The 16,147-nt window shown below is 35.8% G+C and overlaps 1 protein-coding gene across 8 annotated transcripts in view; it reads right to left on the bottom strand.

Moving 5' to 3' along the window:
* Window positions 1-16,147, bottom strand: part of IFT81 (intraflagellar transport 81) — a 197,068-nt gene that overhangs the window by 55,224 nt on the left and 125,697 nt on the right. For all 8 annotated transcript variants that reach the window (XM_013056513.2, XM_045073696.1, XM_045073695.1 and 5 more), the window contains exons 9-11: window positions 13,365-13,528; window positions 11,744-11,839; window positions 3,145-3,291 (exon numbers count right to left, since the gene is read on the bottom strand). In XM_013056513.2, the coding sequence (XP_012911967.1) occupies window positions 3,145-3,291; window positions 11,744-11,839; window positions 13,365-13,528 (407 nt within the window). The remainder of the gene's footprint in view (window positions 1-3,144; window positions 3,292-11,743; window positions 11,840-13,364; window positions 13,529-16,147) is intronic.

Raw genomic sequence — 16,147 nt, 5'->3', positions numbered from 1 at the left:
AATTTCTCTAAGCCTATTTCCCCAATCACGATATGGAGATAATTTTAACCTCACAGGTGTTTTTGAGAGGCTGAATTAGGATATATTGCATGTGTATTTTATTGTGGTTAAACACACATAGTATGAAATTTACCCTTTCAACCATTTTTAAGTGTACAGTTCTATGGCATTAAGTGTATTCACATCATTGCGCAACCATCATCAAGGATATGTTTTTAAAGATGGAGCACACAGTAACTGCTCAGTGAATAGCAGCTAAAATGACTCTCATTAGTGTTATCGCATTCTGTGTCTGTGCAAATTATTTATCCATTAAAAAAAACCCTATTTCAGGGACGCCTGGGTGGCTCAGTTGGTTAAGCAGCTGCCTTCGGCTCAGGTCATGATCCCAGCGTCCTGGGATCGAGTCCCACATCGGGCTCCTTGCTCAGCAGGGAGCCTGCTTCTCCCTCTGCCTCTGCCTGCCATTCTGTCTGCCTGTGCTCGCTCTCTCCCCCTCTCTCTCTCTGATAAATAAATAAAATCTTTAAAAAGAAAAAAACAAAAACCTTTTTCATATTTACTTCTATTGAATTGTACCCATTTTAGGAAATACCAATTTCAAATATGTAAACCATATTCTTAGCTTTCAAATTCTTCATTCATGTGACTGACAAAAATATAAAAATATCAAGAGCTAACAACTACTGAACACTCAGCATGTGCTCGTGCTATTCTATGCACTTCTCAGGTATTAACTCATTTAATCTGTACAATAATAATTCTAGGAGGTATACAGTGATAACAGTCACATTTTACAGCTGAGTACAAAGAGGTTACGGAAGCTGCCCAAGGTTAGCCATCTGGTAAGATGACAAGGCCAAGGTTTGCACCCAAACAACCAAATTCTAGAGCCCATGCCCTTAACCATTCCACTATACCACCTTGCACACATGTAGTAACATGAGGCTCATAGGAATGGTGACTTTCAGATGCCAGATGTTACATGTTGACTGAGCCTTCCAGTTTCCTGGAAGCTTTGACATCCATTATTTCGTGTGTTCCTCATAATGACAATAAAGAGCAACCACCCCATTTTATAGATGGAGAAGTGATTTGCTCAAGGTCAAATAGGAACATGTGAGAAAGACCTGGATCCCAGGCTGGCCACTTATTACCTATAAGTGCATCTACAATCTCCTTGAGCTTCACTCAATTGTAAAATGTAAATAACAATAACAAGAATATAAGAAGTAAACAAGTGTTTGCAAAGCATCTAGCACAGAGCCTCATATAAAAAGTGCTCAATTAATGTAGGCCCCCCCTCTTCCTCATTCTCCTATCCGTGCCTCCTGGTATAGTTATTCTTTCTAAATGCCATGCTACTACTCGATACCCTCTCACCAACTGTGTTAACAGATGGGTGGCAAGAAACATGATTTTTTGGTGATCACCATGTGATACCAAATGAAACCTCCCTGAAGTCCAGCTATATTATATAATTTTAAGTATAACAAACTTCCTCCCTTTTGTCCATATGGTCTATCACTTCATCAAAGTAGAAAATAAAACTGGTCTACCAAGATTTGTTCTTTACAAAATTATGCTTAATGTTCCCCAATACCTTCTGTTCTTTTAGGTAACTGCCAAGTGATTTACTTGGTTTGTTCTAGTTTCTGACCAGATATTGTTTAAAAACCAAGTTGACCTTATCATTGCCAAAGTTCTCTCTTTCCCCTTAAAAAAAAAAAAAAGCAAGCTTTTCCTGTTATCAGACTCTTCTCCTATTCACTATAATTGATCAAAACTAAAACCTAATAGGATGGCACTATGTTCTTTCCCCTCACATTTGCATAGAAGGAATATCTAATGCTGAATTTATAAGCACTATTCATGCCAAATGTGGCCACGGTAATCAGTATTTCTTGTCAGTTGGGCAGCATTTTCTTAAGAAAAGACAAAAATGGTAGGAGGTAGCACGGTCTCTTATAAAACAAAATTACTGCATAATTAACCTCTACCCACCCCACCCCAGATTGCAAGGATGTCATGAAGCACACCCTGTTGGCTTCCAAGTAACATTTAAAATATTCCCATCTCCTAAAGCAATCTGGAAGCGGATGTTAAAAGCCAAAGGAATTTTTCAGTCACGTGCTTACTGCTGAAATCTACTACTCTGCAGAAAGCTAACAGCATACTGGGAGGCAACAATCAGAAACACCACAGAGAAAAGTGGTACCGTGGGAACAACTCAAGACTTGTGTGTGGCCAGTGAAGGTCCACTGCCAATTTTGTAACAGTATGAATTTGGTAACTGTTCAAAACCAAAAATGAAGTCTGAATGTGAGCAGCTTTTTGAAGTAGCTTTTGCTGAGGCCTAGTAGCTAAGTAGCTAATATAAAATAAAAGAGCTGTAAGAAGTGGTAAAATACAGGCAAGGATTAGGAATTAAAATAACACCTATCAATTGATTCACTTAAAAGAAAAAAGCACTGTGCTAAAGACATTTTGCTTCATTTATTCATTCTTTCTTGAGCTAATTTTATGAAAATGAGATGGGGGTTATATTTTTGGTGCTTAAGTTTAGCCATATATATGATAACAATCATGTTATGACATGTTACTTGTCCCACTAATCTCACCACTCTGACAGAAGGATAAAGGAAATAACAGCTGTTAAAACATTGTTCAAAAAGTAAAGTATATAGCAACACAAGACAGAGTTGTATTTTTAAAATTTACAAGCATCTACAATGAAGTCATTTAAATGGTACAAGTCCCAGGGGCAAAGTAACTTAGTGATATTTTCTCAGCCCTTTCTGGAATGTTTATCAATGAATAAGAATTTTTGTCTTATCTGTTAGTTCCTACTCACTTTGCTTTACTTTTATAACTTAATATTTATAATTAATAAATCCAATATAAGTTTGGTTAATTAAAGAGTAAAAATCTGGAACATTATCTCACAAAGTCATTAAGATCTTTGTCATTCTAAGCAAGAATATCTTAATATTATTGCAAAGACTTTTTAGTTTTAAATAAATGGGTTTTATAAAATAAAATCAACTTTTCATTACTGATATTCAAGCCAAAAAAGTAAAAACATGAATGTTTTCAAACAAAAACAATACTCATATCCTTGTCCCATTAGATACCTCAACTTACTTCATCTCCCTTCAAAACTTCGGTGCCATCAAATTCACGGGTCTGATTTGTCTTCACTGACACCTCTCTCTCTAGGTTGGCCAACTTCTCCTTTGCTTCCTGAAGTTCCTCAGCTTTGGCTTCTTTTTTACGAGAAATAATGGATGCCTAATTGAGCATTAAAAATGAACGTAAAATTAGACATACTATCCACTTTCTATTATTCTGTGAAATTATCAATTTTTTAGATTTTATCAAGCTAAATTTTCAGTATTAGGTTGGCTTCTCCTAACCAATACCCTTTGCCCTACTACCTATCATCACCAGTTATCTGTTCAATATGAATATGCAATGTATACTAAATATCAACCCCAAAACATTCAGAAGATAAAAGCCCTGAAAATACAGGCTGATATAGCAGCGAAACAAAATACATTAGAAATAAAAATATTAAAATATTGTCAAGTAACATTCAAATGTTAATGAAGATACTTTCTAGGTACATAAATAGAAGCTTTCCTTAAGTCTTTTATTTTTCTGCATGGTAGGTTCCATTTCACTGAAAGAAAACAAGAATGTTTTATTCTCAAAACTACAACACAGATTATCTTACCTAAATTCAATATCCATACTTTGAAAATGAAATGTTAAAACATCGATTATATTTGGGGCATTCTAATAAATAAAGTGCAGATTTAAAATCAAACATGTGACTCATCAGAATTAGGCAAATGTTTACACAATCCAGATGGCTGTTCTTAGCCATGAATGCAGTACTTTATATTACTAAGCCACTCTTGGGGGATTTCCTTAAGTGAACCATGGCTGTACTAGTTTAAGAAAAACATTAGCCAAACTGTCCTCTTAAGTGAAATAGTACAAATATTTTCTTGACACAAATCTGACAGGGGAGGGGAAATCTCTAATGCAAACCCTTTAAACAAGTCTATTTTCTCTGTTTAAAAAATGAAAGACAGGGGCGCCTGGGTGGCTCAGTTCGTTGGGGCCTCTGCATTCAGCTAGGGTCGTGGTTCTGGGATCCTGTGATCGAGCCCTGCATCAGGCTCTCTGCTCTGCGGGGAGCATGCTTCCCCCTCCCTCTGCCTGCCTCTCTGCCTGCCTACTTATGATCTCTGTCAAATAAATAAAATATTTTTTTAAAAAATGAAAGACAGATGATGAAGGAATATTTCTCTCTATAGAGTTTGTTTCTCTCTATTCCAGCCAAAAAAAGAGAGAGAGAGAGAGAAAGAGAGAGAAGGAATGATAAGAGTACCAGAACCAGAGAGGAATCAATGGTATACTTCCTTAGCATAATAAAAAATAAGTATAAAACTCAGTCCAAAACAGGATCTTATTTAACAGAGAAACTAAAACTGAAATAAGATAAAAATGCCCACTAACTCCACTATAATTTAATATTGTGTTGAAGGTATTTGTTCATACCATTAGACTAGAGAAAGCAATTTGAAGCATAAGAATTTGACAGGAAAAGTTGGAATTTTCATTGTATATGATTATAAACCTAAAACACCCAAGAGAATCTATGGGAAAACTACAGTAATGAAATCAATAGCACTTACAGACAAATGAGGAAGAAGACATAAGGAAAGAAAAGCCCTCAATTATAAGAGCAAAAAATAAAATATGTAAGCAAGAGAAGTCCAAAACTTTGAGGGAAAACAAACACTCAAACAAACCAAAAAATAAACTTGAACAAATGGAAACACATAACATGTTCTTAGATGGGAAGACTCAGATATCATTAAGATGTAAGTTCCAAGGTACAAACCCAACAATTAAAAAATTAATTTTTTCAAGAGCTGGATAAGTGGATAAGGATAAGAAAGCTTATTGAAAAAACGTACAAATAAGAATTGTAAAAAAAAAAAAAAAAAAAAAAACCCTGAAAAAATACAGCAACTGGGGGCGCCTGGGTGGCTCAGTGGGTTAAGCCTCTGCCTTCGGCTCAGGTCATGATCTTGGGGTCCAGGGATTGAGCCCTGCATCAGGCTCTCTGCTCAGTAGGTAACCAGCTTTCCCCTCTCTCTCTGCCTGCCTCTCTGCCTACTTGTGATCTCTCTCTCTGTCAAAAAAATAAATAAAATCTTAAAAAAAAAAGTACAGCAACTAGAGGTGAAGGTGACCACTTTTATCAGTTATTTGAACTAGATTATAAAGCTCCTGTAAATAAGTTTATATGAGTACCTGAACAGACAGGTCAATGGAAAAACAGAAAATATAGAAATACATCCAATAGCATTTTTAAATTAGAATCTCAAATCCATAGGGGAAAAAGTGGACTTTTTATTAACTGGTATTAGGACAATTGGATAATTGGATAGCTATATAAAATAAATAGCATAACTAGAAAAAGAAATCTAAATAGATCAGAGATTTAAATTAAAAAAATTAAACAGAGAAGTCCAAAAAAGAGAACTTGGGCAAATTTCTCTATAACTTATAAGAGGAGAAAGTATTCCTAAATATGTCTCAAAACCTGAAATAATAAAAGAAAAAAACTATTAAATCTGATTTCATAAAAATAAAGTAAATTTGATTTTTCATAAAAATAAAGAACTTTTTGGGGCGCCTGGGTGGCTCAGTGGGTTAAGCCACTGCGTTTGGCTCAGGTCATGATCTCAGGGTCCTGGGATCGAGCCCCGAATCGGGCTCTCTGCTCAGCAGGGAGCCTGCATCCTCCTCTCTCTCTGCCTGCCTCTCTGCCTGCTTGTCATCTCTCTCTGTCAAATAAATAAATAAAATCTTTAAAAAAATAAAAAAAGAACTTTTCCATGGTGATGTAACATTGTAAACAAAGTAAGAAGGCAGGGCGCCTGGGTTGTTCAGTAGGTTAAGTGGCTGCTTACGGCTCAAGCCATGATCCTAGGGTCCTGGGATCGAGTCCAGCATCAGGCTCCCTGCTCAGTGAAAAGCCTGCTTCTCCGTCTCCCTCTGCCTACTGCTCTGCCTGCTGCTCTGCTTACTTGTGCTCTCTGTCAAATAAATAAAATCTTTAAACAAAAAACAAAAGTAAAAAGGCAAATACCAAACTGGGGGAAAATGTTAGAATTATAAGCCAGACAAAGAGCAAATATTTCTTTTTCTTCTTCTTCTTTTTTTTCTTTTAAAGTTGGTTCCATACCCAGCACAGAGCCCAACATGGGGCTTGAACTCACGACCCTGAGATCAAGACCTGAGTTGAGATCAAGAGTCGGATGCTTAGCTGACTGAGCTGCCCAGGTGCTCCAAAGGTAATTATTTATTTTATTTTAATTTTTTAAAAAATATTTTATTTATTTATTTGACAGTGAGAGATCACAAATAGGCAGAGAGGCGGGCAGAGAGAGAGGAAGGGAAGCAGACTACCTGCTGAGCAGAAAGCCCAATGTGGGGCTTGATCCCAGGACCCTGAGATCATGACCTGAACCGAAGGCAGCGGCTTAACCCACTGAGCCACCCAGGTGCCCCCAAAGGTAATTATTTCTAATATATAAAGAAAAAAAGGCCAACAGCTCTTGAGAAAAATGAGGATATAGACATGACGGGGCAATTCACAGAAAAAGAAATTAAGATGACTGTTACTCTTGTGAGAAGATGCTCAACCTTGTTTACAGTAAGATAAGCAAAAATTAAAACTATCACAGGATATGATTTCTCACCTACAAGGATGGTAAAACTCTAAAAGTTCAACAACATACTCTACAGGGAGGCAGTGAGGGAACAGGCACTCTCCTACACTGAGGTGGGAACATGAAATGCTATAACCTCTATGGAGAGGAATTTGGCAATATCTATCAAATGTACCTAGTACTCTCAACTCTGGGACTACATCCTGAAAGTAACACTGGCAAAAATAAACCAAGACATAAACAAAAAGCTGCTTACTTAATCATGATTTGTAATAGCAAAAGAATGGCAACAACCTAAATGTCTAACTGTGATTGTCTGCATGAACTGTGGTATAAGCACTCAGTGGGGCCTATGAACAGGAATAAGCATACCAACTATGATGGCTATAGTTAAAAAAAAAAAGAAGAAGAAGAAGAAGAAGAAGAACTAGAAGACGACAAAAAACCAACAGATAACAAGAAGTGTTGGCAAGGATGTGGAGAAATCAAAACCTTTCTACACTATTGGTTGGACTGGTTTGGGAAGAGTCTGACATTTGCTCAAAATGTCAAACACAGGATTATCATACGAAACAGCAATTCCACTCCTGGGAATATACTCAAGAGAAAAGATATTTTCACACAGCACTCGTATAAAAATGTTCAGAGCAGCATTATTTGTAACAGTCAAAAAGTAGAAATAACCCAAACACCCCTCAACTGATGAATGGATAAACAAGATATGACCTATCCATACAATGGAATATTATTCAATAACAAAAAGAATAAAGTACTGACTCACACTACAACATGGGTGAACTTTAAGAACTATGCTAAGTGGGGGCGCCTGGGGGGCTCAGTTGGTTAGGCAACCGCCTTTGGCTCGGGTCACGGTCCCAGAGTCCCGGGATCGAGTCCCACATCGGGCTCCCAGCTCCATGGGGAGTCTGCTTTTCCCTCTGACCTTCTCGCCTCTCATGCTCTCTCACTGTCTCTCTCTCAAATAAATAAATAAAAATCTTTAAAAAAAAAAACTATGCTAAGTGAAAGACACCAGCACAAAGGACCACATATTGTATGATTCCATTTGTGTGAAGTGTCCATGATAGGCAATTCTATAGAGACAGCTTGGTTGCCTAGGGTTGGGAAGGAAATGCAAAGTGACTGCTAATGGGTAAAGGGTTTCTTTTTGAGCTGATAAAAATGTTCTAAAATTGATGTAGTGATGGTTCCACAACTCTAAATATACTAAAAGTCACTGAATTGTGCATTTTATATAGGTGAATTGTATGGTATGTGAATTGTACCTCAATAAAGTTGTTAAAAAAAAAGGGAATAAAGATTATTTTACTATTAACTAGCATATATCATTAAGAATTTTGAAAAGTCGGGTGCCTGGGTGGTTCAGTTGGGTAAGCATCTGCCTTCAGTTCAGGTCATAATCCCAGGGTCCTGAGATCAAGCCCACCCACATCGGGCTCCTTGCTCAGAAGGGAGCCCATTTCTTTCCTGCCTGCTATTCCCCTGTTTATGCTTGCTCTCTCCCTCTCTCTCTCTGCCAAATAAGTAAATAAAATCTTAAAAAAAATTTTTTTAAAAAGCATGGAAAATAAATGTGTATAATATACTCTTCGTTCTTTAAGAAGCAAGTTATATGAGTCTATGTAATATACTATTATTTTTAATGGAGTAATAAAGTATATAATTTTTTAAAAATTACCTGTAAGGGAAGGAAAGATTATGGTGGATAGCATCAGAGTAGATGCTAGAAACTTCTTTGAGTATTTCTTGTTTTTTAGATTTGACTTGGAATCATGTAAATATTTTAAATAATTATAAAATAAATTATTCCCCAAAAAAGTAATCCCTAGGGGTGCCTGGGTGGCTCAGTTGTTTAATTGGCCAACTCTAGATTTCAGCTCAGGTCATGATCTTGGGGTCCTGCAATGGAGCCCTGCGTTGAGCTCTTTACTCAGTGGGGAATCTCCTTGAGGATTCTTTCTCTCCCTTTCCCTCTGCCCCTTCCTACTCACGTGTGGGTTCTCGCTCTCTAAAATAAATAAATAAATTTTTAAAAAGTAATCTCTAAAAATAAACATATATACATATCCAGTTTAATTTATGGCATAACCATATAGAAGAACTATTCTAAGTGACTTTAAAACAGTAATTTGTCTATCCCTAGTGGGATATACCCTAAGGACAAAACAAACTGAAAAATAATTTTCAGCAGCAATCATATTTTTGGTGGCAGTATTATTGCTTTTATTTTGAAACATTGTGTGTAAAGTGTGGATTAAAGCAAATAATGGAGAGGCGCCTGGGTGGCTCAGTGGGTTAAAGCCTCTGCCTTTGGCTCAGGTCATGATCCCAGGGTCCTGGGATCGAGCCCCGCATCAGGTTCTCTGCTCAGCAGGGAGTCTGCTTCTCCCTCTCTCTGCCTGTCTCTCTGCCTACTTGTGATCTCTGTCTGTCAAATAAATAAATAAAATTAAAGAAAAAAAGCAAGAAATGGATTAAATATGTTCATGTTACTGAGAACCAGAATTTCCCATGTGGGATAAGGAGAAAGATGAGACTGATAAGGCTAAGTAGAAGCCCAGAAGCCTTGAATCTGACCTGGAAGGGTAAGTATGAACTCATGGTGTACATTAGGAAGGAAGAAAAAAACTACCTCTTAGCTTTGTCCACTAAAAAGATCTAAAAATAATGACCACCCAGGAGCAATGGGAAGTCCTAATACCCCGATTTCAGTATCTAAATATTATTTCCTACTAAAGCAAATCAGACTCATAGAAGAAAGTCTAATTCTAAGCCTAGGATAGGAAATATAAAAAATGAGCACAGAAATATCTTAATCATACCAGAAAGCAAAGACATTATCAAAGACAAATAGAATCTTTTTTTTTTTTTTTTTTTGACAGAGATCACAAGTAGACAGAGAAGCAGGCGGGGGGTAGGGGGGAAAGCAGGCTCCCCGCCAAGCAGAGAACCCAATGCAGGGCTTGATCCCAGGACCCTAAGATCATGACCTGAGCTGAAGGCAGAGGCTTTAACCCACTGAGCCACCCAGGTGCCTGACAAATAGAATCTTAAAAAGGAATCAGAAGTTGGGGCGCCTGGGTGGCACAGTGGGTTAAGCCGCTGCCTTCGGCTCAGGTCATGATCTCAGGGTCCTGGGATCGAGTCCCGCATCGGGCTCTCTGCTCAGCAGGGAGCCTGCTTCCTTCTCTCTCTCTCTCTGCCTGCCTCTCAGTGTACTTGTAATTTCTCTCTGTCAAATAAATAAACAAAATCTTTAAAAAAACAAAAAAAAGGGGGGGGCGCCTGGGTGGCTCAGTGGTTTGGGCTGCTGCCTTCGGCTCGGGTCATGATCTCAGGGTCCTGGGATCGAGCCCTGCATCGGGCTCTCTGCTCCGCAGGAAGCATGCTTCCCTCTCTCTCTCTCTCTCTCTGCCTGCCTCTCTGCCTCCTTGTGATCTCTGTCTGTCAAATAAATAAATAAAATCTTTAAAAAAAAAAAAAAGGAACCAGAAGTTACTTGAAAAACCTCATAGTGGCCAAAAATGGGACAATTTGAGCATCATTAAGGAAAATGTCTTAAACTTACCAAATATAATTACATCAATGATTCATAATGACATTAAGTAAATAAGCAACTAAAAAAATGAAAAACTATCTTAATTGATGGAGAATGAAAATGACTTGGAGGAAACCAATTCTCTTGGAAAACTGTTAAAGAATCAAGTATGTAGCTTGTCTTTCCTAAATGAACTATAGTTCAGTTTAATCAAAATGTTGATGAGAGGTTTCTTTTATAGAGGCAATCCTGCTGATAAACAAAGAAGGAATCAATGGTATCAATAGGACACTATTAAAGGATAAACAAGTTTCTTCAAATAAATTAACTGCAAGAAAACTATTAAATAGATAAATAAGTGGCAAAGAGAAGCTACGAATTAAAAGATACTTAAACATATCAATGAAATGCAGTGTATGAATCCTGTAAGTATCCCAATTAAAACAGAGCAACAAAAGAAGGAAGGAAGGAAGGAAAGACAGGAACAGAGGAAGGAAGGAAGGAAGAAAGAAAATCCAGGAAATATGAACACCGGATATTTGCCAATATCAAGGAATTATGACATTTTTCAGATGTGGTATGCTATTAAGATTTTTAAGCCTTTATTTTTTAGACATACATTCTGAAATATTTATAGATGAAATGATATAAAGTCTAAGATTTGCTTTAAAAAAACTGGATTACTATTATTGGTCTGGGGTATAGTGAAACAAGAATGGCCATGATTGTTATAGCCTGGGACGCAGGGTTTACTGAACTATTTTCTCTACCTTTGTATACAGTTTAAATTCTCCAGTATAAAAAGGTTTTTAAAAATTTAGCATCTAAAAAAGAAAATTTAGTATCTGTGATACTAATGTTACAGAATGCTCATCACACGAAACTCCTGACTGGGTTGTTGTCAGATAATCTATGGCTTTCATTTCATTAGCGTTTGTCTAGAAATACAGAACAACATTTATACCCTCCCAATCTTATAGCTGTGGATTAAATGATAAATGCCTAGACACTAAAATTTAACTTATTCTATACTTGCAAACTAACTTGAAACCTGAAAAGATATATTGCCTTTAATTCATTAAAGATTACAAATATTTTGATTTTATACCACTTAAGGTAAGCTTTCATTTAAAAAAATCAAGTTTAACACCCAAGAGATAAAAACACAAAGTGCTCTATTACCACAGCTGGCAGACGGTAAGGAAACTAAGCATGATCATGTGTACTGAATTTCAAACTTGAACATGCATGTTTTGTGGCTTTTCCACAAAATTTCTGTTATAATCTGGAGATTAGCAATAACAGAAAAATATTTATTCTTTACTTCCTTCTTACTCTAAGACTATCCACAACACAGCCCGGCATTTTTACAAAGATGTTCACCAAAAGATAAAAGATCTAAATATGAGGGGCAAAACAGTGGTCTCACCTGTTGCCTATACAGTGAGAGTTTGCCTTCAATTGGCTCATTTCTCATCATTTTCTTTTCAATCAGCTGATTGATCTGTGCGTTTATTTCATTTATCTAAAACAGTATGAAAGTAAAGAAAGTTAAAACTCTTCCTATGATTACACAAACTAAGGGACATTTGGCCAAACCAAGCTTTGAATTTACTGTTCTTATCATCAGTGATTTCATGGAAGGAACAGGTTCGTTAATGTTTTAAGTGGGTTGTTATGATTATTTTTAGAAAATTTACATTTCATAGTTCATAATATGTATTTACACATTTTGATTCCTTATATAGCCATTCATGTTTAAATTATACTAAAAAATTCTATGTGAAATATTTATACATTATTGTCAGAAAGACAATTTCTACAAATCTGAAATTACCCCTTACCTAACATGACTTTCAAGTCACTGCAATTGATAAAGCAAATCCAGACCAACATTCCCCAGGGATTTAGTGCGAGGAATTCATGAACCCAACTGAGAGTTGACATGATGACATCTAAAAACCCTTCTGTGATCTGTGATTTGATGATAGTTGTCATTTATGCTACTCATTACTCCTTTATCAAAGGTAATAAAATAGAAGTGAATAAAGCCAACAGAAGCATACAGTCCCTCAAGTAATTTAAAAAAAAAAAACAAAACTCCCTGGCTTTCAGTATATCTATCCTTTGAAAAGACTAGAGTTCTCCCTTTAATTCCATGACATTAAATTTGAGCCAAATCACACTTGGACATGTAATTTCTATAAGAAAATGAAAAGAATAAGGTAGTTAGAATTATGTATTTAAGTATAGTGGTAATTAAGCACATTAAAGGATTAGCAAATCAAAATCATAGAATTCATTGTCATATTTGTTATTTTTTAAGAATACACACTTGAGGGACGCCTGGGTGGCTCAGTTGGTTAAGCAGCTGCCTTCGGCTCAGGTCATGATCCCAGCGTCCTGGGATCGAGTCCCACATCAGGCTCCTTGCTCAGCAGGGAGCCTGCTTCTCCCTCTGCCTCTGCCTACCATTCTGTCTGCCTGTGCTTGCTCTCTCCCCCCCCCCTCTCTGATAAATAAATAAAATCTTTAAAAAAAAAAAAAGAATACACACTTGATTGGTGCTTTATTTCTATGGAACAAAAATGTTATAACATAAAACCAGGTTTCAATAAGCATTACAAAAAAGTTCAGTAATTCCAAAGCAAGCATAAAAGACTAATACAAATATTTTAGCTTTAAATATAAAATTGCTATATTATTATTTTTGGAAATAAAAATTAATGTTTTATGCAAAATATTTTAAAATTTACCATCTAAATGATTATATTACGAATACATAAACCTATAAGTCAAACACTTTAATTTACATTTTCAAGTTACTTAGTTTCCTAATCAGTTGACTAAGTCTTTATAACATCATGTGGATTTAAGTAACAGCATTACAAGCTACAATTGCTCAAAAGAACTCTTCATAAAACTGTCAACTCAGCACAGGTTAATTTGAGTCAAGAGTAGGACACTACAGAAAGCAGTTCATATCATTTTCACAGGACTGGGGATGAGATAAAATTGGGATCTATAAAAAGAAGATGATTGTCACTTACTTTAGATTCAAGCTCAAGAAGATCAGACTGGCCCATTGCAGGCTCTGAAACCACTTTTTGTAAAAAATGCAATTCTTTTTTCTTGCTTTCTAATTCTTTAGGAAATTTTTCAGTAACCATATAAGAATTAAATTTTATCTCCTCCTCTAGCCTCTTCATTAAACCTTTAAAAATAAAATAAATATTCAGCCCAAGAGAGTTGGTATAGTGATACTTTGTACACTTTAAAATCAAAGACCTGAATAATAGGCATATGTATCAAAAGCAATCTATATAATTAAAAATTGACCATTGAAATTTTTTTCCCATTTTTAAAAAGTAACCTCTACACCCAACATGGGGCTAAACTCACAACCCCAAGATCAAGAGTCACACAATTCTCTGACCAAGCCAGCCAGGAGGCCCCACCATTGAAATCATTTGATGTTAATCAGAATGATAACAGAGGACAATTTACACAGAATGACATTACCATAATTATAGAAAAAGTAATATTATGATCTTTCCAAATTATTACCTAATTCTTTTTATACTTTGCAACAAACAAAAATAACATCTGCAGAGCAGGATCTCTTTCGGGTCATATTTTGCCTTCGCAGTATTTAAGCAGTCCGTAACACAAATGGCAACACAAATGACATTTCACCCAGATTCCTTCTTCTATAAGTGGCCATTTACTCGCCTCCTGTCATAATACTTCTGGTGCAATTTATATTTCTATTCTACTACTTCATAAATGGTAATACATCATACTTTGTCAGTTTCAAACCAATGAAAACATTACTAAAATACAAGTTAAGGGCGCCTGGGTGGCTCAGTGGGTTAAGCTTCTGCCTTCAGCTCAGGTCATGATCTCAGGGTCCTGGGATAGAGCATCGGGCCCCGCATGCGGCTCTCTATTCAGCAGACAGCCTGCTTCCCCTTCTCTCTGCCTGCCTCTCTGCCTACTTGTGATGTCTGTCTGTCTGTCTGTCTGTCTCTCTCTGTCAAATAAATAAAATCTTTAAAAAAATTTTAAAAATTAAAAAATAAAATAAAATACAAGTTAAAATGCAAAAAAAAAGAAAAAAGAAATTATCTACATTCATAAACATTTTTGGCTTTCTGTGTTTGGTAGTTTTGATATTGTAAAATATTAGCTTATGGTAAGTGGTAACTTAAATTATACTTTAAATATTTAACAAGTTTTCTTATTTTGGTAGAGTACGTAAATATATACACATACAGATTTTTGGTGAATAATGGTTTTGTTATAAATTCTCAGCCTAAAGAGCTTTAAAAAGTTTATTTCAGATCTTTCCATTACACATTTACAAATTTTGGCTTGACTTTTTAAAACACTGGATTTCCGGTTTATGTAATCTACGTAGGTAGATTGCATAATAAGTTTGGCCCAAAGCCTTAACATTATTTTTAGTTCTGTTGTGCTAACCATATATTAACATGTAAAAATTTATTAATGGCAAAATCACAAGTTTTCTATTCATCCCTACAATTTCCCCCCTTTTTAAGGGACTGGGGAAAGGGAGCGAAGAGAAAGTGTTTAATGACTCAGACTAATAATTAGGCAGTCATTCCTATGTGGTTTCCGATTAAATCTATATCCTGGCTTCTTTGGCTATTGGGTGCCTAGTTCTTCCATCTTTTAAGTTCTTAAACTACATGTAATCAGAGATGTAAAGAATCAAACTTAAATGTTTTTAAAGATTTAAAAGTCTTAAATGTTATTTTCCCTAGATGAAAGAAAGATTTGGGACATCTGGGTTGCTCTTTTGGTTGAGCATTTGACTCGATTTTGGCTCAGGTCATGATCTCAGGGTGGTGAGATCAAGCCCGTGGTCAGGCTTCTCCCTTAGCAGGGAGTCTGCTTCTCACGTTCTCTCTCCAATAAAGAAATATAAATCTTAAAAAAAATAAGAGAGATTCAAATTTTAGAAAATACAAATTCATCTATAGTGACAAAAAGGAGATTAGAGGTTGCCTGGGAATAGATAGAGGGACAGAAAAGGGCAAAAACGAGCTTTCACAAAGGACACAAGAAAATATTTGGGGGTGATGGGTGCATTTATTATCTTGATTAAGGCTCTGCGCTTTACAGTCTGTACATTATGTCAAAATTTATCAGGTGTACACCTCAGATATGTGCTGTTTATTATATGTCCATTTTACCTCAGTACAAATGTTTAAAAAAAATGTAAAAACAGGGGTTCTCTTACATTTTAAAATCTTCTCTTAATAGTTTTAACTTAAGACCTTATAAAGTAGTCATATGTTCTATGTAGCTTTTAAAAAATTATCTTTCAAAATCCTGGTGAAATTAAACATAAGGTTACTAAGATCGCAGCAAACTTTGGATTAAAAACCCTCTGGAAACATCCCACTGGCCTTACTATAGTTTAATGAGTAGCTTCTTTTATATAATAAATCTCATGAAAGTGTAGAGTATAAAGATGAATTAACTTCCATGAGTGTTTTATAATATGGCTGTTACTGTGAAAAAATACAAAGCACATTCCTACACTAAAAATAATTTTTATTTATATAAATGGAAACTTTCCATAAGTCATTTTTCGTTAAAAAGTTTAGATAGACCTTCTTAAAGGAAATACCTGGAGCAATTAAACATATTTCATCTACTCTTTTCCCAGGCTGTTGAATACAACCCTTAAGGCTGTCTTTCAGAAAGATATCAACAAAGCAAGAACTTCTCTACTTGCTGCTCCCCACACCCTGTCCACCCCCAAAGAACATATATTGCATACATAATATCTTATTTTTATGCT

The sequence above is a fragment of the Mustela putorius genome, unplaced genomic scaffold (genome assembly GCF_011764305.1).
Source record: "Mustela putorius furo isolate JIRA1106 unplaced genomic scaffold, ASM1176430v1.1 tig00537248_pilon_pilon_pilon, whole genome shotgun sequence".
Classification (NCBI taxonomy): Eukaryota; Metazoa; Chordata; class Mammalia; order Carnivora; family Mustelidae; genus Mustela; species Mustela putorius.
Note: the sequence above shows the minus strand (reverse complement) of the source record. Positions and strands in the feature narration are given on the sequence as shown.